The sequence below is a fragment of the Pieris brassicae genome, chromosome 9 (assembly GCF_905147105.1).
Source record: "Pieris brassicae chromosome 9, ilPieBrab1.1, whole genome shotgun sequence".
Taxonomy (NCBI): domain Eukaryota; kingdom Metazoa; phylum Arthropoda; class Insecta; order Lepidoptera; family Pieridae; genus Pieris; species Pieris brassicae.
Window position 1 is genome coordinate 9,759,904 of NC_059673.1, and position 24,024 is coordinate 9,783,927.

The window sequence follows — 24,024 nt, forward strand, 5'->3', positions numbered from 1 at the left end:
CAATCATATTTCGTAAAGTATGCTAGTAAGACTGTCTCTTGCAAGCAGATTATATATGGATTTCCACTTTCCGTGATATTTCTATCGCTTAGTTTACACTTAGTACTAGTACTACTATACATTATATTATAGAAAATGCATCAATTACCACTAGGTGAACAACCAAACACACATCGTTTAGGCATTGTGACCGAAATCACAAAAACACCACGAAATAGCGTCCTTTCGAAAAGTCTTAAAACACCAATTTACACTGAACAATCGAGTGCAGAATCCCGACAGTATGCCAGAGAAACTAAAAGTTCGACTCGACGTGCTTACTAGAGTATCTCACAATACAGAAAACAGGATAAAATACAAAATGAACTACAGCAAAATGGAAACGCAACAAGCACGAGTCAGTTTGTAATTTAAAATTATTGTTTTGACGCTTTTGCCGTTGGGAGTTGGAATTCAAATACCTAATATAATATTAATTTTATGTGAAAATTTTAGAAAATATCTTTTAGATATTTTGATAAATTGCATAATTTAGTTAAATCAAATTATTTATTTAATTAATCTGCCTCTAAATATGCGTAAAAGTAAATTTCGCGTAAAAGCAAAGTAGTTTTTGAACGTTTGAAATGGTAATCACATTTTTTTATTAAAGCGGCATCTCTTGAGCACAGTAGAATCTAGGAGATCGTCTATAGAGAGCGCTACCATCGAAAGAAAAATCACGTTGTATGAGACTGTCCCCTCCCTGTACTTGACGTACGATCATTGTACAATTCACATACTTTTTTTGAATCATATTAATTTATTAAGTATCTGGGCATTTAATTTACACCATCTATCCGCTAAACATAGAACATGGTGGCCCATGAGGGGAACAAAGAAGAATCCGCGAAATAATAACAATTAATACGTAAATACGACGAAACACCGGTTAGCGCCGCGACCTAACGATCTTCAACATCACATCAAATCATTCCTGTGGATGGAGCCTTGCAGTGGATATTTCTAAATCACGGGCTGTATTGAATAGCAGAAAAACAAAGAAGATTCGAGCAGTGAATCAGAAGTTTCATATCGAGCAGTTAAGAGTTCGTCCGCTAAGATAAGTGGCCTTACTTAACTAATTCCTAAAAAAACTACTAACTAACAAAATAATATTCAAAATCGTTCGTCATTTGTGTAAATTAAGTGTTTTTAGACAAGTTTTACAGCGTTTTATACACGTAAATTTGTTATTTAATGCAAAATTGCATCATCTTTTTTTACCTACCCGTATGTATAAAAAAGTGAACAAAGGAATTAACTTTTAGCTATTTATTATAATTTATGTATTAATATTATCTAAATTAATACATTAATCATTCAATCCGTAAAATAGGTTAATGGAAGTATATTAAGCAATAAAAAAAGGTCACTCAATTGATATAAAGTCAAAATTATTTTACGAAGTAACGTTAGTTTCGTATTTTAGGTTTTCTCGGTTTTGTATTGTTTATAATACAATATTTAGCGTATTTGCCGAATATTTCAGGCTAATATTTATCATTGCCGTGCGCCGTTTGCATTTACATACTTATCCCGTTGGATTACATTGGCCGGTCGCGGCTCCTGCACCGGCTGGGAGTGAACTGATGAGCGTACGCAGCCGGGTTCCCTGAGCGGCAAGTACCACCAGAACCAGGAACGTGAGCCATTTCAATTGAATTACGTAGGAATTGCATTGCTATTTAAATAAAGAGAATCAATATTTAGTTAACTGACTACCAAAGAAGAAAAGTTTAAATTATATTTTTTTGTTGTTGTTTGTTCGTAAGTTTTATATTTAATGACAGAAGAAATGAATAAACAAAGTTTACATGATTTTATCACTAGAAGAACGTCCGCCAAGGGACAAGTTACAAAATTTAAAAATTATTTAAATAGCATTGCCTGTTTAATGGAACTAAACAATGTTCAATTAACGGAGTTAGATTTAAAACTCGCTAAATTTGAAGCGTTGTCAATGAAGGTTGATGATTTGCAGAGTGAAATAGAGGTTTTAGGATATGAAAATATTTCGGCTGAAATTGAGGAACGCGATAAAATTGAGCAAGATATAATTATGAATATAGCAAACGCCAAAACTTTAAGTCGAAAAATTCTCTAAAAATTAGAATGCGAAAAAGGCGCAATTCGGGTCACAACGCGTCATGTTGCATAGATTATCCTAATCACCCCCACGAGTTAGGGTTGAAATTCCCTCAAATTCAAATAGCCAAATTTGATGGCGCATATTTCCGTTGGTTGGAGTTTCGGGATACTTTTGAAAATCTGATACATAAGAATGATCACCTATTAGACATCCATAAATTCCATTACCTCGTATGTTATTTGCAAGGCGACGCGGCCAGGATTATTTTGAGGTGTCAACCAACAATTATGCTGAAGCGTAGAAGATGATTTGTAATAGATACGACTACAAAAGAATATTGATTAATCATCATTTAACATCATTATTTAATATTAAACAGCTTCTACGGGAATCAGAGCGATCTCTACGATTTTAGGTTGACCACGTGACCAAAATTTGCGCGCCTTAACAAGCCTTTTATTACGTTAGGAAATGCTTTTACGCATATCCCTACGGTATTTTACACCAGCAGGGATTATGTGGGACTCAGACTTAATAAACCCTACCCACTAAAACCTGACGGATGACTTCAGCTCGCCAAAGGGCGGAGGCAGGTAACAGCTGAGCCCTATCCTAACCCCGCCAAACGCGAATGCCACAATACAACCATGACCCCTCTCACGCACAAATCTTCAAAATCTTAACTTAGGGCAGTCGTGCGAAAACACGGCGTTGCTGCCCCGGTCGTCGTTTCGTTACTGGCGGAGCATATAAATCATTTTCCCGCTGACGGTCCGCATTCTCTTTCTGACTCACGACGGATTCACAAAAAGCCTTGAAGGCATTCCAAGGACCGTCATTGTCAGCTTCCACCATTCTTTGAATAATTAGTGGAAGCAACAGATTGCCATAAATGCTATCAGCAAGCACCGAGCGAAAGAAGTCCCAAGCCGGACACTCCTCAACTGTATGCCTCACCGTATCATCTATACAGTCACAATGATGACAAGCGGGTGTCGCTTCTCATCCAACGATTTGATGCAAGCCTTTTTTTTAAATACAACAAAAAAACCGCTCCTGGTCCTGATGGATTGCATGAAACGGTTTGGGCGCAATCTCTTAATAATGGTTTATTTAACAGATTTCGAGATCTCCTTTCTGATCTTTTGAGAAACGGCATATTCCCTATTAGCTTGTAAGTCGGTCAATTGCTTCTTCTTAGGAAGTTAGGGTAACCGAGCTATCGACCCTTTGTTTTACTTGCTGAGGTGGGCAAACTGTTTGAGCGAATAATTGTCTCGCGCCTCGAGAAGCATCTTTTAATCGTTGGTCCAAATCTGTCTGATACTCAATTCGGTTTTCGGTGTGCTTGCTCTACAATTGACGCGTTAGCTAAGTTAAGGGACTTGTGCGAAGAAACTGTCTCTGGTGGTGGGGTTGTGTTGGCGGTTTCGCTAGATATTGCGAATGCTTGAAATACTATACCCTGGACAGCGATTATGGATGGTCTCTTTTATCATGGTGTGCCTGTGTACTTAGGTCATGTAGTAGGAGCTTATCTCTCTGATCGATCGATCATTTATCCAAGTTGGGAAGGTTGGAGATGTTATCAGGGTCGATGTGGAGTTCCACAGGGGTCGGTTCTTGGGCCCCTTTTGTGGAACATTGGATTTGATGCAGTTCTTCGAGGTAGACTGATGCCAGGAGTAGGCTTAATATGTTATGCTGACGATACACTTGTGACGGCCAAGGGATGTAATTATCAAGAGGCGAGTTTGTTAGCTACTGCTGGAGTAGAACAAGTAGTGACTCGTATAAGACAACTTGGTCTTCGAGTGACTTTACAAAAATCTGAAGTCATTTGTTTTGCTAGGAGGCCTCCACCTAGAGGCGCTGAAATAATTGTGGATGGCGTTCATATGGCAGTAAAGTCGACTTTAAAATACCTCGGGTTGGTTCTTGATGCCCGTTGGAATTTCAAAGCTTATTTTGCAGCTCTGGCACCCAAGCTTGATTCAACTGCAACTGCGGCTTTGGGTCGTATAATGTCAATTATAGGTGGGCCAGGCGGGGGCTGTAGCCTTATGCTGGTGTAGTACGTGCGAAGGCTCTTTATGGGTGTCCGATATGGGCGGATTAGTTGACATTTTACAACAAACAGCGTTGCCATTAGAATTGCGAGGGCATACCGTACAGTATCCTGTGATGTATCATGTGTCATAGCCGCCACTCCACCTTGGCACTTGGAAGCTTTGGCTTTGGGAGACATTTTTTGGAGAAGAGCTGAAGCCAGGAGTGGTGTTTTTGACCCACCTCTGGAGATAGTCAAGGTCTGGAAGGAGGAGTATCGCCGCTTAATTTTGCAAGAATGGAGGGATGAGTTAAGTGAATGTCGGTTTGGTTTACAAACTGTTGATCTTATATTCGTCCCTTTTTGAAACACTAGGTGGACCGATGGTGGGGATCGGCTCATGCAGGTTCTCTCTGGACATGGATGCGCCTTAACAAGCCTACGACAACCCACTGACAAATGGGATGTACTAATAATATTTATGTTATAATCTAAGTTAGATAACAATACGTTGTTAAAATGGGAGGAATATCGCAACAATTTGGAAGGCGACGTTCCTACCCTCGAACAATTTTATAAATTTATGTTAGACCGTGCTGATGTGCTCGAGTCATTGAATCGTAATAATCGGTCTGACGTTACTAGCGTGTCAAAGGTGACCAGTGCTCCGGTGCATTCTTTAGCTAATAATAATTATATTCAAAGGCAAGGTCAAAATCAAATTAATGTCGCAAAATCGTTTGCGAGCACCAGCAATAATTATAGCAAGAAACCAAATACTACATTTATCTGTATTGTTTGCAATGAGCGTCATAGGATATATGATGGTCCAACGTTTAAAGCGAAGGGGGTTGACGAGCGAATGATTGAAGGGACGAAGTATAAATTGTGTTAATTTTTTGAGACAAGGTCACCCCGAAAGCGAATGTTGCATGGGTCCATGCCGTGAACGCGGCTGCACTGAGCGTCACAATAGTCTGCTCCATCGCCCATCATCCTCCTCAAGCCACCTCGCTCTCATTGATGAACAAGATGAAAATGAAATTATCCTTAACTATTCTAATCACAATACAAATCAGGTGCTATTATCTACTGCTATCATTGAAGTATCGAATCCAGTTGATCACCAAAAGGTCAAAGTTCGTGCTCTTTTAGATTGCGAAAGCCAATCGTCATTTATATAGTCCCTAAGGACCAGACTGTCATTAAAGTCTCGCCACATTGGCACAAGGTCATTGCTATAGGCAACACTTCTTCAATGAATGTAATTAAAAGCAACAAATAGTAATTTCGGTGTAATGTTATCGTGTTTTGTGGTAAATGAGCTCCGGTCGTTTGCCAAAGTTTAGTTACCAGATAATATTCAGTTGCCTGACCCCATGTTTTATCAGCCAGCTCCCATAGATGTACTAATAGGTGCTGATCTCTTCAGGGACATTCTAGGCAACGAACAACGTTCTCTAGGACCAAACAATCCTAAGTTAAGGAGTTCACAGTTAGGTTGGATAATCTCTGGTCCTATAAATTCAGCAGTATCTAGCAATAGGATACACTGTAATCACGCCATTGTCTCTTCATCGCAAAATGAAAATATAGAACAGTTAGTTTTTAAATTTTGGAGTTAGGATCATTTATCAAGCAAAACCAAAACCTTCTATTTGATTTTGCAAGTCAAAATTCTATCCAGTTTAAGTTTATTCCGGCTTACTCCCCTCATTTTGGTGGTATATGGGAAGCCGGCGTTAAATCGACAAAATTCCACTTAAAACGCGTTGTTGGCAATAGCCACCTCACTTTTGAGGAACTTAATACTTTCTTTACACAAGTGGAGGCGATTTTGAACAGCCGTCCCTTGCGCCCTCTATCATCTTTTCCTAAAGACCTCCTTTCCCTTTCCCCAGGACACTTCCTGATCGGGAGACCGTTAACTGCTCCACCGTCGCAACATCTGGGTGACTCAAAGGAAAGTAAACTTCAACGCTATGAACGCTTAGAAAAAATGCAGCAACACTTCTGGCAAAGGTGGCAGCAGAGAACAAATTTTGCTTCGATACATCCGATCCCTAAAAAAAGCGATCGCTTTGACCCGCCCAAGTATCGCCCAATACCTATAACCTCCTTGTTCTCCAAAATAATGGATAGATTCCATAATGGAATCTATTATTAATGGCCAGCTCTTGAGGTATCTAGATGGCCACTTGCTGATTAGTGATTATCAGTACGGCTTTCAACCCGACCTTGTTCGGCTGGTGACCTTCTAGTATACCTTACACATAGATGGGCAGATGCAATTGAGTCCAGGGCGGAGGCGCTAGAGGTTAGTTTGGATATAGCGATAGAGTTCGATCGGGTGTGGCACAAAGCACTGCTCTCGAAGCTTCTGGCCGATCGGAGCATCAAGGTCGTCATCAACGGAGCATGTTTGGACCATAAACCCGTTAATGCTGGGGTCCCACAAGGCTATGCGGATGATAGCACTGGGGATACTCTTTATACTGGCCGGGCAGGTATTTCTCGGGCGGTTGTCGATGAGTACCGGAACAAACTTGTGTCTGAAGTCGAAATCCCCCAGTCCAAGACTCCACGTAGTAGATACTACGTGGAGTCTTGGACTGGGGTAGACTAAACCTAGTCCAAGAAGACAGAAGTTTTCGCGAAAAAAACATCCTTTGTCGCTACTCCTCTTTTCGACTCCGGGCCACCGCTTGCAACTTTATAAAGCGCAAATACGGCCCCACATGGAATACTGTTCTCACCTCTGGGCGGGGGCTCCCCAGTACCAGCTCCTTCCACTTGACCGTATCCAACGAAGAGCGGTTCGAATCGTCGATGACCAATCCCTCTCAGAGCGGCTCGATCCTTTGGCGTTGCGTAGAGATGTGGGGTCACTCTGCATCTTCTACCGTATTTACCATGGCAGAGTGTTCAGAGGAGTTGTTCACATTAATACCTGCAGCTGAGTTTCATCATCGGACGTCGAGGCAGAATACAAAATTCCACCCGTATCACCTCGACGTCCGTCCTTCAATAACTGAGCGTTTCTAAAGGCAATTTTTGCCGCGCACCACCGCTATGTGGAACCAGCTGCCCACTGAAGTATTTCCAAACCAATTCGACTTAGGGTCGTTCAAGAAAAGAGCATACAGATTCTTAAAAGGCCGACAACACACTCGCGAGCCCTCTGGCATTGAGAGTGTCCATGGTCGGCGGTATCACTTAACATCAGGCGCGAGCCTCCTGCCCGTTTGCCCTCTCAATCATCATCAAAGCTGGACATAGGAGATATGGTACTACGCCTCATCCCGGGATCCTATGGAACAGCGAGAATGGCAGACATCACCACTAATAAAGGGCTGCCGACAGACTTCAAGGTTGAAAGTGATCTTTCAACGGCCAGGAGGATGTTCAGACTTAACGCCTGCACTAATATTACGCCAAAACACCATCGCGGGAACATTGCCGTCACCCGCACCCGTCAGGCGCTTGAAGATTCTTCATAGAAATCTATCTACTTCTGTCACTTGACCTACGATAATTGTACAGTTCACATCCTTTTTTGAATTACATAATTTTTTTAAGTATCTGGGCATTTAATTTACACCATCTATCCGCTAAAGATAGAACAAATAATTGTAGGCTCATAATAAATATTATTATTATAAAAATAATTACTACTACTATTCGTGACACAATATTTTAATTTGAAATACATTTGAAACTAAGTTTTAAAGTTTGCTACTCGTGGGAAAAAGAAATGGCGAAAAGTTCTTGCATGAATTTCTGGCGACGGAATTTGTACGACTATAGTGTTTTACGTTTTAGACAAACTGATATTCCCTCATTATTGCAGAGCCTAGTCGAGTGTGTGGAGTTACTTCGTGAGCAGAAAGCTGACAAAGATGAAGTTGCCGATGGTCTAAGAGATAAGGTGGGTCTATTTAGTTTAGTCCTTTTTGTTGTTCACATCGAAATAGGTACACAATTTTTTATTATTTTAGGCTGACACATCTCGTCTCGCCGGTCTTCTAACCGAGGCAGAATTCGCCTTGGCCCGCGCCGATTTAGAGCGACGGCTGGCCGTATGCCATGACAAATTCCAGAGGCAGGATAATGTCTGGATGGTGCGTTATTTTTATATTAAAATTAAGGGAACATTAAACAGAGGACGTTTCCTATGGTAAAAGTCTAATGTAGATCGACCGTCATTAGGTTCTATCTATACAATGTAAACGGTCGAGTTCTTCTAACGATCACTCTTAATCGTATCATTTCAGACGGCAGTGAAGGACTTGAATAAGATCTTAGATGGCAAATCAGAGATCCTGGACTTGCTGTCGTGTCGTGATGAAGTACAAAAGCAACTGCAGCTGCTGCATGACCGTCTGCAGGTTTTGGCCGCTGTACTCGGAGAACCAAAGGTATTTGTACTACTGACTAAACTCTTACTTAGATTTAAGGTAGAAAGATGTGATAGGATTATCTTTAAATAATAATAAATAATTGGTGATCGTTTACTTCCAGTTAGCTTAGGACGATAAAATCTGTATCATCCAGGAGTAATATAATTTGGAATAAATGTTCAGATTCTAATTCCAGGCGGCTGCAGTGAAGCGTCAGTTGGCAGCGGGGGCTTCCTGCGCGGCGTGCGGAACAGCGGCGCTCATGTCTCCTAGGGACGCCACCCGTGGTGCTCCGCCTCGATTGCCCGCTCTTCGCCCGCCGCCTGCCGGTGCTCCCTCTAAGGAGCCCTGCTTAAAGGACTGGATGCCCCCAGACCTGCCCGATGACAGGTGAGCGCCTTTGTAAAAAGAAGAGACTTATGAGGGAAGAATTTGATCACGACTCCGGTCACTAAAAATAAAACCTTCCTTGGAACAAACAAATGTTAATATATAACAAGAAGTTTCAAATCTTTGTTAAAAACAAATGAATGAAATAATAGGCATGTTTGTCGGCGATGGTGTGGTGGATCCCACACCTTGGTGACGGAGAGTACGCGCCGCGAACAAGCCACCGCCGTGGTGACAGAGGGCGCGCCTACTAAACGATACACTGGCTTTGGAGCCGACGGACGGGTCAGTCATTTTTGTATTACAAAAACAAGCAATACGCGCTATATGTAAACTAAAACCGTGCCTCGCTAAGAGAATTCTTTAAAGAAATCAGTATTTTAACAGTTGCCTCCCAATATGTGTATAAAAATATTATGTAGGTACGTTCATAAATACATTTCTAAAGCGCAAGACTGTCACAATTCAAACAAAAGAAGTAGGAATAGACTTGCTTTTCCAGGGTTTCAGACTTCATAAAACTGCTCACTTATCTATGGGGAAAGGTATAGAGATTTACGATGTATAACAAAATTCCTGATCGCGTAACCAAACTTCAAAATTAATAAATGACTTTTGAATTTGAATTAGATTTTGTGTAATTGTCTCATCCGACAAACCTGCTCTAATCTTGCTTGTTGAAATTGCGAATCTAAACCAGAAATTGTGAGTGTATCTCACAACTAAAAAAAAATGCAAAATTAGGGTTTTAATTAATTAACCTGACGTAGGAGTTTGTCTGTAAATAATAAATATTTTGTAATTATGTTTTCATTAACAGATTCCTTAAACCATTATCGAAAGTATGCGTGCTTGCTAATTTTATCTCTCGTTTTTATGTATAGCTTTATATGATGGAGGAAGAACTGCAGCCCTGTGTTGAGTGCAACCAGATAGCGCAAGAGAAATGCGAGGTCCCGCCGCTTGACATTGGCGCCGGGGATCAAAGTTCGTATTCCTTTCATAAGGATTTAGGTGATAAGAAATTATACTTTTCCCGCTAAAATATTTATTACTCTTAATTAAATTTATAGATCCCCAACGAGAAACGGTGGTAAATATTCATCTAACCGGATTAAATGAATGAAATATAATTTGTCGATTAATAATGACTAGTGGTTGTGAAATTAAACATTTTAAAGGATATTTTGTCTTTATTTAGGAAATAAATAGATAACTTACATTTGAAAGCGTATTTACATCTTAGTTGCGTCTAGAATAATTTAAATAAATATCTATGTTTTCTACATAAGATTACATAAAATTATAATTAAAATAAAGCATTTGTTATATTATACAACTTTGGATAAATAGTAGAAAATTGTCGATTTATTCGTAAAATAAACACATGAGTTGTTCTATATATTTTTCTTGAATTATTCCTCTATAGGAAAAGTTTTATGATTAGCGTAAAAATAATAGTCTATTTATATAAATAGATTTAGATTAGTCATTCTTTGTGCACTTTACTTGGTGCAGAGTTTTTTCTAGTAGAATATATCGCCTATAATGAATCGCTTTATATAAGATATTGATTGACTTTACCACAATTTTTATTTATTCCCTATAGAGGCATGGCAATACTGTTTTGTTTAATATTTTATGTCTAGCGCTTAATATTATTAAATAAATTAAAATCACTCACAAAAACTAACAATACAATCACATTACAATTAAATTACTAGTAATAAATAATTTACTAAATTAATTTATCAAATTTCACACCGTGATATTCTATATTACTATCTAGATATAAATCCATAATTTGGATGTCGTATCCAATTATATCGAAGAACGGAGTTTTGGTTCCAATGGACCAATTCTAACCACGTGTCAAACATGGTATTATCATCAGATATGGTATTAAATTGATAGTCAACTACTGGCCCTCGCACTGGAACCTTGAGCAATTGTGGTCTCTACTTGCTGCCATCACGTCTCCAAGCTGATGTGCGACCGCAGCTGCACTGGCACTGTTCCCCCTTGATATCCTGAAATTTATGTATTTACCATTTAATCAATCAATCAAATCTAAGCAAACATATTTTTATAATACACACACAAACACAGTAACAAGATCTTGATCTATAGAAACCACAACTTATTAGAAATTTTACTAAAATATTCTAAATTGATTTGTATTTATATTTGTGGGTTCATTTTTAACCAATAGGAGATCAAACTACATGCAACATAAACAAAAAAGCTTTAAATAGTTATGACTATTTCCATACGCAGTTAATCTTTTACTTTCCGGTAATCTTAAGTCGCGTAAGTTTTCCTCATACTTTTTCTTTACGTCAGCTGTCGGGTACTCGACCGAGTTTTTTTGCTGTTATTTCTCCGGACACCTAATACGGAGCCCAGATCATGCGGCAATAACTTTGAATGGGAAGGGCCCAACATCGTTCCGCTTTCACGAAAAACGAGTTTGTTATTCGGGAAATAAACATTATTTTTGCTACTATTCTGTTGATTGCCTACACTACACTGAAGCTGACGAGTTTGTTTGGTTGGTTTAACACGCTAATCTCTGCCTACCTAATTTATCGAGGCAAGCTTTAGGCGATATATACCTTATGACCGAATTTACGCGAGGCACAGCTATTAATTGATAACGTTTTAAATTAAATTACAGGGGTTTGTGGATAAAAAACATATAATTACATGACATTTAACAATTTAATTACACGCAAAAAATATACTAATAATAAAAAAGCAATTATTTCACTTGACGGTTAGTATATTATTATATTTACCATTACGTTCAATATTCAGCTATATAGTGGATTTGATTAGTAACCGGATTTTTGTAGTGAGTCATATTTCCGCAACAATTATTAAATTGAAAAATTCCTAGCAACTTGGAATGCCAAACACTTTCCCTTTCTGATTTTATGTAACCGAATACTGGGTGTTGGCGGCGTGCGGTCTGGTGCAGTCTTTTTAATTATGTAATACCAATTGACCTCTATATATAATAAATATAGTTGTTAAACTGTTTTCTATTGTCGTGTTTATATACGTAAAGTTTTATTTGAATTACTTTAAAACTTTTAAATCATACAATACGAGTAAAAAAATATGTTTAAACTACATTGTAAATCATTGATTCTATGCATCGCCTTTGCGTGGCGATTCGAATAATTCGTGAAGAAATTACAAATAAAGCATTTCACTTTTCTCCATATATTTTCTTCATTATGCTTTCGACAGTTTTATTGAATTCCAAGCAATTTTGCATATAATTTGACATACTTGTTCACTGAATTGTACTAGATATTGATTATCGTTATACGTCTATATATTGATATATTCAACAATGCAGAAACTCATTCATATTGTAAAGTAATTATGGCTTGATGATATTACGTACAAATAAAAAGTTCAACGCGCTCAATTCGTTTTATATCGATTGCCATGACGTTTCATAACTAGTATAAAATAATAATTAATTGATTTTAATAGTTTATGCTTTCCTTTTTCCCATTTTTGCTTTAGGTTTTATTTCCTATTATAACTTTTTGTTCTCTCAGCTGATGTTAAGTGATACCGCTGCCAATACTCACATTGCCAGAAAGCTCGCAATTGCGTTGCCGGCCTTTAAAGAGCTGGTACACTCTTTTTTTTAATGACCCTAAATCAATTTAGTTTGGAAATACTTCAGTGGGCAGCTGGTTACACATAGCGGTGGTACGCGCATAAACTGCCTTAGAAAACGCTTATGATAAAAGGAAAAAGTGTTATGATTTACGATTAATTGCAATGATTTTCTAAATTTAATGTTTCGGTTTAACAATTTGTTACTGGCGCGATTGAATTATGAGGATAACTTTAAAAGTAATAAAATCAAGTAATTTAATTAAGATGAAAGGTTAAACCCATCATCCTAAGTGTTTCGCTGTGTTGTACTCTTAGTTCATTTAAAATGTTTATTTAATAATAAAAATGTTTTCATTTCATTTTGCTATATTTTAGCAAAATTGAAGTTAAAAACTACGGTACGTTATTGAAGAAAGGTAGAATAAAATATAATATATAAGATAATATAAAGATCTCTGTTTGACATTACATAACGAAAATAGTAAACCAAATTGTATGTAATAAATTATTGTTTTTATGATCGCTCTCTGAATAAAAATATGTAGGTTAATTGAAAGCGCGATATGTTCTTATTAAAATTTAAATGATATAATGATTATTTTATTGAAATGGTTTGCGTTTGTTTTGTAAACACTTTCACAGAAATTGGGTTCGATTTTTATATTACAAAATATGTTTCTTTATTTCTCCAACAGTAAAGTCTCTCGTTTTTTCGTAGTTTAGTAATTTGTTACCACGCTGGACGTTGTGGTCTTTTACTTGTAAAAAATATACAACTAAGTGTAAATGAGCCGTACTTGTAGTGTTTATTGACCTTTAGAAAGTGTAAATTACGTCAGACATAATTTTACTTGTTTTAAACTTGTCTTTTATTTATCGCACGTCACTTAAGTACTCGTATGTGACAAGATTTCTCAAACATAAAGTTATGTGCTTTTGTGACCGTGATTTGAATATTAAATAATAAATGAATCAGTAGCGCTACAAACTTTTTAGGGCTGGGCCTCAGTTTCCGGATCTGTTTTATGATAATTTTGCAATCTAATCAGCCTCCTATGCCTGCCACACCTCGTCGACTATTTGGGTCTAAGGTCTCAGTCTAAGACATGCCGGTGTCCTCACGAGGTTTCCTTCACCGTTCGAGGGAATGTTGAAATGGGAATTAATGAGCACATAGAAAGAAAGTCCATTGGTTTACGACCTCGGGGAGGAGAGGTGCACGCTTAAGCCACATTGCTCTGCGACTTGATTGTAACTGGTAAAAAAATAAATGTACTTACATTTTTAACAGTGACTCCATTTTCTTTTCCATAGCGAACATGGAGTCTGAAGGCTGCGACGTGAGGACTTTACAGAATGTGAATTTAGCGCACTGTGAATCTCTCCAGTCTGTCTGTTTCACCAGCTCCATGGCTGCTGCCGTGAGAGAAGATTGTGAAGGCGTTATTTCTATGTGTTGTAGGTCGTCGGCCATGTCGTCTCCTAAAGCCCTCTTTACACTCCGCCTCTGCCTCACATTATTAACCACCTCAAAAGGTTCGTAGAAGCTAAGAGAGTTACGTTTTGTTCTATCAGTACCGTCAGGAGACATAACGACATATACATTTTCACTCGGCATCTTGTAGTTGTCGTCGTAAAACTTTTGCCTGCTGATAATTTTTCTGTCATAGTCATAGACGGCGTCTCCGAATGACCTTTTGTGTTCTTTATCTACTTCATCAGCACTGTTGTCGGCGCTGCGCATAAGGTTGACGTCGAGAAGTCTTCCCATGGCGACCGCTCCAAGCCCTAATGCAGCGCCACTCGCCATTAAACCGAGAGCTGGTAACATTCCCGGGGCTCCGGCGGCAGCTGCGACACCAATTTTATCTTGAGCATATCTTTGACTTTGAATGGAATTGTTAGGGTATAATCCTAGGTTGTGGGATATTTTTTGCGTGGCTTCCACTAGTGGATCAAATACAGGCTGTGTCACTTTGGCGATGGGATCTATCAAAGGTTTTGTAAATTGCTGAACGGTTTGACTTGCAGTGTTGATGGTGTCTTTCATGGAGTCGGTGAATCTTTTCCATAGTGATGGTTCTGGAATACGCTTAACATAGCCATATCCATATGGTTGTTTAGCTGGGCTGTGGTCATAGTAAGAAAATTTATTATATTCGTCTTCGTAGTACCGGTTGGCGGAGGGGACGTTTTGACTGCGCTGCTGATTGTATCCGTTTATCGGTTCCATTGGATACGGATGAGCGCTCTTTGGCACTACACTAGTGTAGTAGTTGATTTTTCGTTTGTTTTCGTAATGTTCCATATTATCCCGAGTGGCCTTTGCCGGTTGAACACCAAGGTCAGGGTGGGCATACTGAAGAACTGGGTTTCGTACACTTTCATCAAAACTGGGCTTAGCATTTTTGGGAGTGTACAGAATTGAATTAGGGAAGTTGGAATCTCCCGGATGCTGTAACATACGTCGTTGGATGTGGCTTTCAGCATAATCTAGATCTCCGGTGTGAGCTCTAGAGCTTCGTCCGCTGAAATAGTCGCGTTTAGATTCTTGTTCATTAATTTGCTTAATATATTCAATTAATTTTGAATTGGCAACTTTAGAATTATCTGCTTTCGTAAATGGGCCATATCCTGGTTTAATATATTGCGTTTCTTTCTTTGATTTGTATGGAAATGATGGGACAAACTCGTCAGTATCAAATTTGATATTGTCAAATTTAGTAAAAGGCCCATCTTTTGGTTCAAAGTTGTCCTCTTTAGTAAACGGTCCTAAGTTTTGAGCGGGATCGGCGGCTGCTAAATCGGGATAAACGTCAGCCTCCGGGATAGCCTTGGGTGGAGTGTAACCTTCAGGATAAGGAATAAGTTCTCCATTTACTACGCGAGCATTTCTCCATATTTTTTTATCTGATTCATCGTCTGGCATTCTAACCCCTTGTATTTCCGGTATACCATCATCACCTAGGGTTAGTATTGACCTTCCACGTTTGTTAAACTTCTCAATAGCCTTCTTAATGTACATAGGTTCTGAGCTAACCATAACTGGGTCGGGAACCTTATATGACTTGTTTTCACCGTCAGACACTTTAGTGCTAACGACTTCAATGTACACTGGATTCCTATCGTTTTTAATAACAGGATTGTGTGGGTCAAATCTGTAACTTTTGATGGGTCCACCGTAGTCCATAAAACTGGTTGATGTTATATAGACTTTTTTATTTTCCACTTTCTCGTGATTATCGTATGTGGGATAATAGCTTGAAGTTTCTGGGTCTGTATCAGGTTTGCCGCCATTTTCTTGGATATGTGACTCTGGGTAGACTGAAACCGGGGACCAGTTCCCATATTCCGCTTTAATATCACTCAGTTCCTCATGTTTATTACGGTTGATGTAATAGTCGAAACCGGCTAGATCACTACTTACAGCGCCGAAATTTATTTTTCTCTGGTCTCTTGCCTCAGTTTTGTTCTTTGTATCATCAGTTGCATTGAACTTGACATTTGGCAATGTAGTCTTAATGGGAAGCGTTGTTGGAGCGATAGTTGTGCTGCTGGCTTGTGTGGAAGATTTCCCATCCTTTTTCTTAACTATTAATTGCGTAAGATGTCCTTGTTTCGTTCTTACGTTGACGGTCTGTGTATCGTGTGGGTTTAAACTTCTGGATACTTTGAGCTCGGTTCGAGTGGTCCTTGATGGTAAAATAGTGGTTCTAATGGTTTTTGTTGTAGTTGTGTTATCGCTGACATCAGCGTTTACGGCGCAGAACAGCCAAAGTATGGCGCATATCCGTATTTTATTTACGGGAGCCATCTGTAATAAGAAAAAATGTTTAAAGACTATGCAATGAACTAATCGGCTTGTTTTTATTTACAACAAAAATTTGATTATTAATTCAAGAGGTTATGTATCAGGTATCATACCCTTTCATTGAGTTGTGTGATTGACAAACATTTTCCGTCAATAAAGTATTGATGATACTCTATAACTCTACGGATGATTGTGACAAATGTATTGAGGTGCGCGTGAGTGGACAGAAACATAAAGTTACACAACACATGGTAATAGAGTCGTTACTTTCAACTTTCGCATGTGTGCAGTTATTTGTTTGAATTTCGTGTGTTTCCGATGTTTGAACTATGGGTTAGTTTTTGTAATGATCTTAATTCCTATATCTGCTTACTTTTTTTGTATCTTTTCAAAACTTTGAACTCAAAGAAAAATACTCGACAAAACACGCCATCAATATGGAGCTAAGAGAAACGTAGAAGCTAGAATTTGTGAAAATTTATGTATATATTAACAAAACGTAGAAATGTATTATTGCGTCAGCACTTTAAATTTTTTATTTAAATAAATATTGCGAATGTCATTTAAAGCAAACTCTTTGGTATCAGGTAATTTACAAAATAAAGTTAAACAATTGAATATAAAATATATGAACAGTGAAGTGGAAACGAATCCATGCATTTCCACTTTCACTGTCGGTAGAAAAGTTGAGATGCGTTGACATTAAAATGTTGAGCTGGGACTCTACACATCGAGTAACTAATTAATATCAATATTTCGTTAAGTTTATATCGAAGTTAACAAATTCACCTTTGCATATACGTGTATTGTTTTAAAATACAAAGATTGATTAGTTTCTACAAATATTTATGCATATAAAAATCGAAGTGAGTAAACAAAATACGCCAAATAGATTATTTCATAGCTTATATCCTAGAATGAAAATCAAACTTATTTTAGTTTTAAAAGTTTGAAAATCATTGTTGCTTATTGAAGTTACATTTGACAATACTTAATACGAGATTGTGATATAATGAACTGGAATATGGCCTATATTTTATATTTATTCTACATAAATTATAATGTAAATAAAAAGATGAATTGAGTGTTACACAGTCCCCTATTGGGTTTTACCGCGACAGCGATAATTCGCGTGTGTCGATGACGTTTTACGATAAATAAAACCAGAACGTGCAATGCCACAAAGTGTAGTATACATATGGCCGGCATATATACTTGTTTTTTAAATAACAACGATATTTTGATATTTGAACAATTCAATGTAATCTAGTATGTATTTTTACATACATATACGAGTACATTCTCATACAACAATACTATTCGTTCACATGATAGTTATATCTTTTAGAAACGCGTATCACGTTACATAAGAGAAAAGCTTGGACACTTTTTAAATATATTAAAAAACATTTTATGGCGAAAGTTTTTTAATAATATTCATTTTCTACTTTTAAAACCCAAAAGCTTGACATTTCGACATATCTCTTTTTTGTCGGCATCTAAACGACATAGTAAATAAAGCGCACAACTTCTCAAACGCATGGTGTGTAATTTAAATTAAATTTAGTTTATTTCGCTTTTTATTAATTGATTCGATCAAAAATATTTTTATTGTAGAGTAATTTCGAGGCAAATATAAACAATACTATCCGAAGTTTTCTTTCCCTTTAAATGTCATCATCGATGTTTACTAAACAGCGATAATTGAACTATCCACAAACAAAACAAATGCACAACAACACATTATACATTTGAACACATTTATTACACTGTAGAAAAGATTAAAGCACAGTTGAATTTCATCATTTAGTAAAAGCCATGAATTAGTGCCGCTCTAGTAATTGCAGTTGGAAATGCTACACTTGGACATTTTAACCTCATTCCGATGTTTGTATTGTTAATTAGCGATAAGTTTCAATTTATTATGGAGGGCCACCGTGAAAAGTGAAAACATTGCTCTATTTATATTGTCATGCGATTTAGTATTAAATTAAACAAAACGCTAGACTTTTTAAATATAATCTAACTTTCCAACTTTAATTTGAATAATAAGATTTGCACGTTCAATCAAACAAACGCGCCTTTGTCTTTTTGAGTATTTTTACTAAAGTCAAATAAGTTTGGTTTGTATATTCGCTCGTAATAACCTTTTTCTTTGTAGTGAACTTTGAAAGTTCAATATCAAATACCACACATTCTAAAGTTGCAACTGTTTAATGAGTAAGCATTACCGGCAAGTGGTCTCGGATTACCGCCGAGATTTCACTCTCCATGCTACTCGGATATCGAGGCCATTCACCTAGCCAAGTGCCAGCTCGATCACACATAAACATGTCACCCAGCACAATAGTATTTCAACTCAAAAGGTATCTGAAGAAGAACTTAAGAAGTTACGTTTTATGTAATAAAAATATTATTCCTTTTAAATTTAATAAAGGTGTTTAATTTTTGAAACACGTAATTAGAAAACCCAATTTTTAAACTTATCAATACACTATAACTCTTACTCCATAATGATATGAATTGTGTTACAAAGACAAATTTCAATATGATAAAATAAGAATGTATTTATACCTGTACTTAATAATAAAATATTCGTAATAATCAAAATCGAAAGGAAGCGCATATTTTAGCGTAAGAAAATCAGGTACTGAACAAAAACCTTTACAAAAACCTTATTCAAGCAACACAAGTTACAGTAGAACACTTTGTTCGGCATTTAGTCGCTGTTTCAGCAGTTCGCAGGTCATTAGTGTCAGGTGGTTTTATTGTGTTCCAATCGCTGACGCAAAGCTTCCGTCTATACAGTATATGTAGCAATCGAGTTGCAACATTTGATTGTTTTAGGTCTATAACCCGTACACTGCATTGCTTTTTTTGTTTCATATTCTATTTTACACTACTAAAATCCATCCTCAATAAGGAAAGTTATAAATGTACTTTGCGCAAAGGTCCATTTTTTTATTTATTTTTTATTTTCTCCATCCGTCAATGTTACATCATACAGCCGTATTTGTAGGAAGCCAAGTGCTCAAATACGGCTGACGGCTCACCTTGACCTAATGTCATCACAAGGATTTACATGTTATTATTTTGCTTCTAACTTACTATTAACATTTTTTAAAGATATTTACTTATCAATTTTATACAGCACATGGTTGTATTAATGTTGCATTACATTTCCATATTATAAAGAGCTAGTCTCTAAGAACTAGGAAGCGTGTATTTCTATATAGACGTATTATTATAGAATCGGAATTGATCGCGTTCGTCGACGAGTGAAAGCGTTGCGTCACGTGCGTCCGTACGACGTACCCACACATTACATTGTTAGCTATATTGCAAAGCCAATAATTAAGAGAGGGTTTTTAATATATAATTTAATAAGTTTGTAGAAATGCTAAAATTTACGGTAGAAAAACTCAACTGTAGTACGAGAATTTTACTGTGGAAGTTGATGTGTTAAGTTGTACAAATTAGATTTGTGAAATAGATAAGAATTTTTAAAAAGACTATTATTAATGTGTATATTAAATGTGTGGTGTGATTTGTGGTTTGACATATTACAAAGATCTTGGGAGTCAAGTGCAATGCACTTCTTATCAATGACGATAACATGAGTTTTAGGAAAAGCTTTTCTCACAGTCTCTAATTTATAATTATGAGTGCTATGCATAATCTTCGTCTCATTAGCAGCTGGCTTATTAGCTATTAGATATTTTTATTGTGAGAAAAGTTTTAAACCTTTTCACTTATGCATAAAGATTTTAATTTCCTCCACGTAATATTTTTTTGATATTATATACTTCGTAAGTAAAGAGAGATATTGGATATCAATTAGAAGACTCTATAAAAAAACATTTAAAACACAAAGAATTTTACATTACTTTTAACTTTAAAAATTTAATCGTATATGTGTTATAAACCTGCGTATTGTATTTACATTTACAAACTGTATGTTTACGAAGACTCATGACCATATCAATCGAGCTTTATCTCCGTGACAATGCAGCTATGCTGTTTATCGTCGCAGATAAATGTCAAACCAATCATTATAAGAATTATTTTTAATCCAGGGGCAACCTTGAATTAAAAGCACCTGCAGATAAACTAGGCTCGCTTTTATATCTATAATCTGAATAAAATAGTGTCAGTTGAGATTAATTGTAATTATTTATTTTAAATTTTATATAATATCTTTAGGGACATCAATTTCAAACATAAAAAAACATAATCCGAAATTATTTTTACATTGTATTTATATGCTTTAATATATACAACAAAAGATTTATTTGAATTATTTGATTAAACCAATAGCATTAGCAAAGGTTTTTTTTCATAGATTGAAGAAGTATTTACACATTTTGTATCTAACTAAGATATTTTTGTTAATACATACAACGATTTTCTTTTGTATTAATAAAACTAGTGTTGCGTAAAATAAAAACCTGCAGTAAATTATACCGGCACTTGTAAAAATGTTGTTAAAATGTCAAAATGATTTATGTACTGATAAAAGTCAACAAGTAACGCGTGTTCCACATAACATTAACAATGTTGATAGGTAAGATAATATCATTAAAAGTGTGCAATTCCAAAAGATACGTTTATTTAAAATACAATAGGTTTTTGGTACAAAAAGAAAGAAAACACTTTATTATAGATAATAAAAAGGATATTTAATTCACAGGATTCCCTGTCTCGTGGTCAGGTCAGGAAGAGACTGTTCCTTTTGGTATGTTAACCGTACTTGACATAATAATTTCTTCATAACACTTAATTTTTTCATTAAACTATTATACTAGTCAAGTCCTATTTAATGCTAAGTCTCGACTCTGAGTCTTAGCAGTAAATAGGACATTTCACAGTTTAGTATTCTATCATAGCGGGCCTTGTAATATTATATAATATATACTTAAGCACAACTCATTTCTATAAGACACGACAGAACAAAAAGCATTGAATGGGAAAACGTTTGGTAATATTTGTTCCAGTTCGCACGAACACTTACTCGCGACTCTTGCACAATCGATGTAACAGAGATTTATAATATTTATTGAGTAGCTTATGAACAACTGTATGTTTACCTATCTTTATCAAAGTGGTTAAATATTGTGTGTTTTAGTTTTGTTTTGTGTTTTTAACTCATACGTATGTTTGTGATATTGTGTAATGCATTGATGCCCTTATTTATAAAAACTAAACTATCTAATTTAATTATTTAAGATACATAACGTGTTGCTAGGGAAAGTATAATTTTAAGTTTATATAGTCTGACAAAATTTATGAAAACGTACAAAGTTCAAAGATCGATTATCATTCAGAGGTATGGTTTAGTAGGTGAGCTTATGCCAAGGTAAAGCTTAATAATTTCAGTTAAATTTGTACTATGAAACTTTTTAAATAATATGTACGTTATAGTTTTCCATGTCTCTCATTCAATATTGAGGATATATGTTGTCGGCCTATTTGTGTTTTAACGGTCAGTAGAATGTTGAATATTTAAGAGAATTAGAATTGACAATATTTGTTAGGAAAAACTGTCCAAATGGCATCTACATTCATCTGAAAATAAATATATAGAGTGAAATGTGTTATCGCAACTTTAATTTATGTGGAATGCGACCCGCATGCGCAGTGCGTGAGATTTGTATTCAATAAGACTGCGCTTGCGACGTCCTTGCTCCTTCCTAAATATTAATGGCCATTGGGTAACACCACTCACTGGAATGTACTTATAAGGTTTCTCCTTCTTTCTTTTCAAAAAATGTTTTCGTTTTTTATAGATTTTTGTGAAGATAGAAATTATAACATGTTAGGCGTGTTAGGAATATTTTAAGAAAGATAATCAGAAATATGAATAATAAATTTCAATGTAACGACAAACATATAATAACACTTATTAAATTTCTCCTACAAGTAGAACGTTTCTTTCGGAAGTGTACGTAATTTACGAAAGAAATGTTTAATTATAAATACTGAGTCATCGGCTTTAATTCAATACATTTATATAATGTAAGCCAATTTCAACGTAATGTATGAAAATACTGAACTATAAAATACTATGTGTTCGTCGTAGAATTAGGATGGTGTTTGTTAGGATTTTGCTACATTTTATACTTGATACTAAAATTAGTTAAAATTGGAGCAAGCTAGTGCTCAAATCAAATCAAATCTTTTAACAATTCAAGTTTTAACATAAGTGATATTTTGAAATATGTTAATTATATATATAAAAATAAACATTAATAATAAACTACATGCACACATCCAAAGTCGGGACATGTCACTCATAATTATTATTGAAAAGTCCAGTCAGAAAGGAAGAAAGCGTGGACTGTCAGCTCAGTTACACAACCTTACCGCTTGCAGTGTCCCGTCGTAGAAAGTGAAACTATCAGCGCGAGCGCATGCTCCAACTATGAAACACTCACAATCCCGGAGCGAAATAGCACTTGGCAAAACTGGATTCAAACACGTTAACACTGTACAATAGTTAGTGCGGCGTTCTGCTTAACGCGTCAAGTGCGACTGTGGCGAGGAGAGAGCAGAGCGCGCCTCCACTGTTGTGTAAGCGATGGCGATCGCAAAGAAGGGAGCTGTTGCATAACGCGATAATTGAGCTTTAGAATTAACGAATTAATGAACGATGTAAAGATCTAAAATTTTGAGAAATTAAGAGAATGTGTTGATTATGAACGGATTCGGTCGGGTCATTTTTAGGAGAGCATTCGCGTTAGCCGACCTTTTACTTATTTAGAAAAACCTTACTGCAGACGAAATAAGTTTTTAATCGAAACGCCAAATAAAAAGGTGTGTGTTTGTGTGCTAAAATCGACTATTCGAATCGAAAATTGATTTAGTGACATCAAATGTCTGGTAGTGCTTTAACGATATCTTTTGTTGAAAAAAAGGCGTTGTATAGTGCAAGTAGCCGATTAAATAATGAATGTTGTGTAAAATTATGAAATGTAGGCATTTTTAGTCCTTGTCGGAGACGAATTAAATGTTATATATATATATACATAGCAATTAAGTACAATCTTATTAATTATTAAATATGTCATACACGAACATAATGTCGATAAGTTGACGCCTTTCACCTAACGAATATTGAAGAAGGAAGACGATTCCCAATAAAATAATGGAATATAGTTTTGCTCTGAAATGAATAAAGATTTCGAATTTTTCTATGGTCTTTATAGAAGGGCCACCATATGAAACTTGCATATTCAAGGATGCTCCTGACGTAACAGTATAGTACTCCTCGCCTTGTTCTATTAATTAGTTTAGTTCGCCATTTATATTAAAAATGAATATTATTTTTATTTCGTCAAAATCTTATTAATTCAGATTTTTTAAAATATTTATAAAAAAATTGTTGTGTAATATTGACCTAAACGATTGAGATCCAACTGTAGTAAATAACAGAATTGACTGTATATTATGGAATACTTTCTGGTGATGTGAAATCCTTGTGGGATATCGGAAGTCAGGTTAGCAAAGTTCGAACTAAAACTATCAAGGACTACAGTCTTTTTTTTATATAAGAATCCATCCACCTGAGCAGATTTTTTTTTAATTCTTACAGCTTTTAACT

General features: G+C 36.2%; 2 protein-coding genes across 4 annotated transcripts in view; one reads left to right on the forward strand and one right to left on the reverse strand.

Annotated features, from left to right (window-relative positions):
• LOC123714388 (caldesmon-like) overlaps positions 1 to 22,847 on the forward strand; it is a 32,474-nt gene extending 9,627 nt beyond the window's left edge. Inside the window, exons 13-20 of one of the 3 annotated variants that reach the window (XM_045668625.1) lie at positions 8,032 to 8,109; positions 8,180 to 8,302; positions 8,456 to 8,599; positions 8,778 to 8,971; positions 9,124 to 9,256; positions 9,856 to 9,958; positions 21,115 to 21,159; positions 22,797 to 22,847. In XM_045668625.1, the coding sequence (XP_045524581.1) occupies positions 8,032 to 8,109; positions 8,180 to 8,302; positions 8,456 to 8,599; positions 8,778 to 8,971; positions 9,124 to 9,256; positions 9,856 to 9,958; positions 21,115 to 21,159; positions 22,797 to 22,816 (840 nt within the window). In that variant the 3' untranslated portion in view covers positions 22,817 to 22,847. Of the gene's footprint in view, positions 1 to 8,031; positions 8,110 to 8,179; positions 8,303 to 8,455; positions 8,600 to 8,777; positions 8,972 to 9,123; positions 9,257 to 9,855; positions 9,959 to 10,044; positions 10,217 to 21,114; positions 21,532 to 22,796 lie in introns of those variants that run through there. The other 2 variants (XM_045668624.1, XM_045668626.1) reach the window with 2 other exon arrangements.
• Positions 10,726 to 22,842, reverse strand: LOC123714389. The gene is made up of 3 exons (XM_045668627.1): positions 22,788 to 22,842; positions 13,894 to 16,427; positions 10,726 to 11,001 (listed from the first exon to the last, which is right to left on the reverse strand). The coding sequence occupies exons 2-3, from the start codon at positions 16,425 to 16,427 to the stop codon at positions 10,890 to 10,892; spliced, it is 2,646 nt and encodes an 881-aa protein (XP_045524583.1). The 5' UTR covers positions 22,788 to 22,842; the 3' UTR covers positions 10,726 to 10,889.
• Positions 22,848 to 24,024: the final 1,177 nt, after the last annotated feature.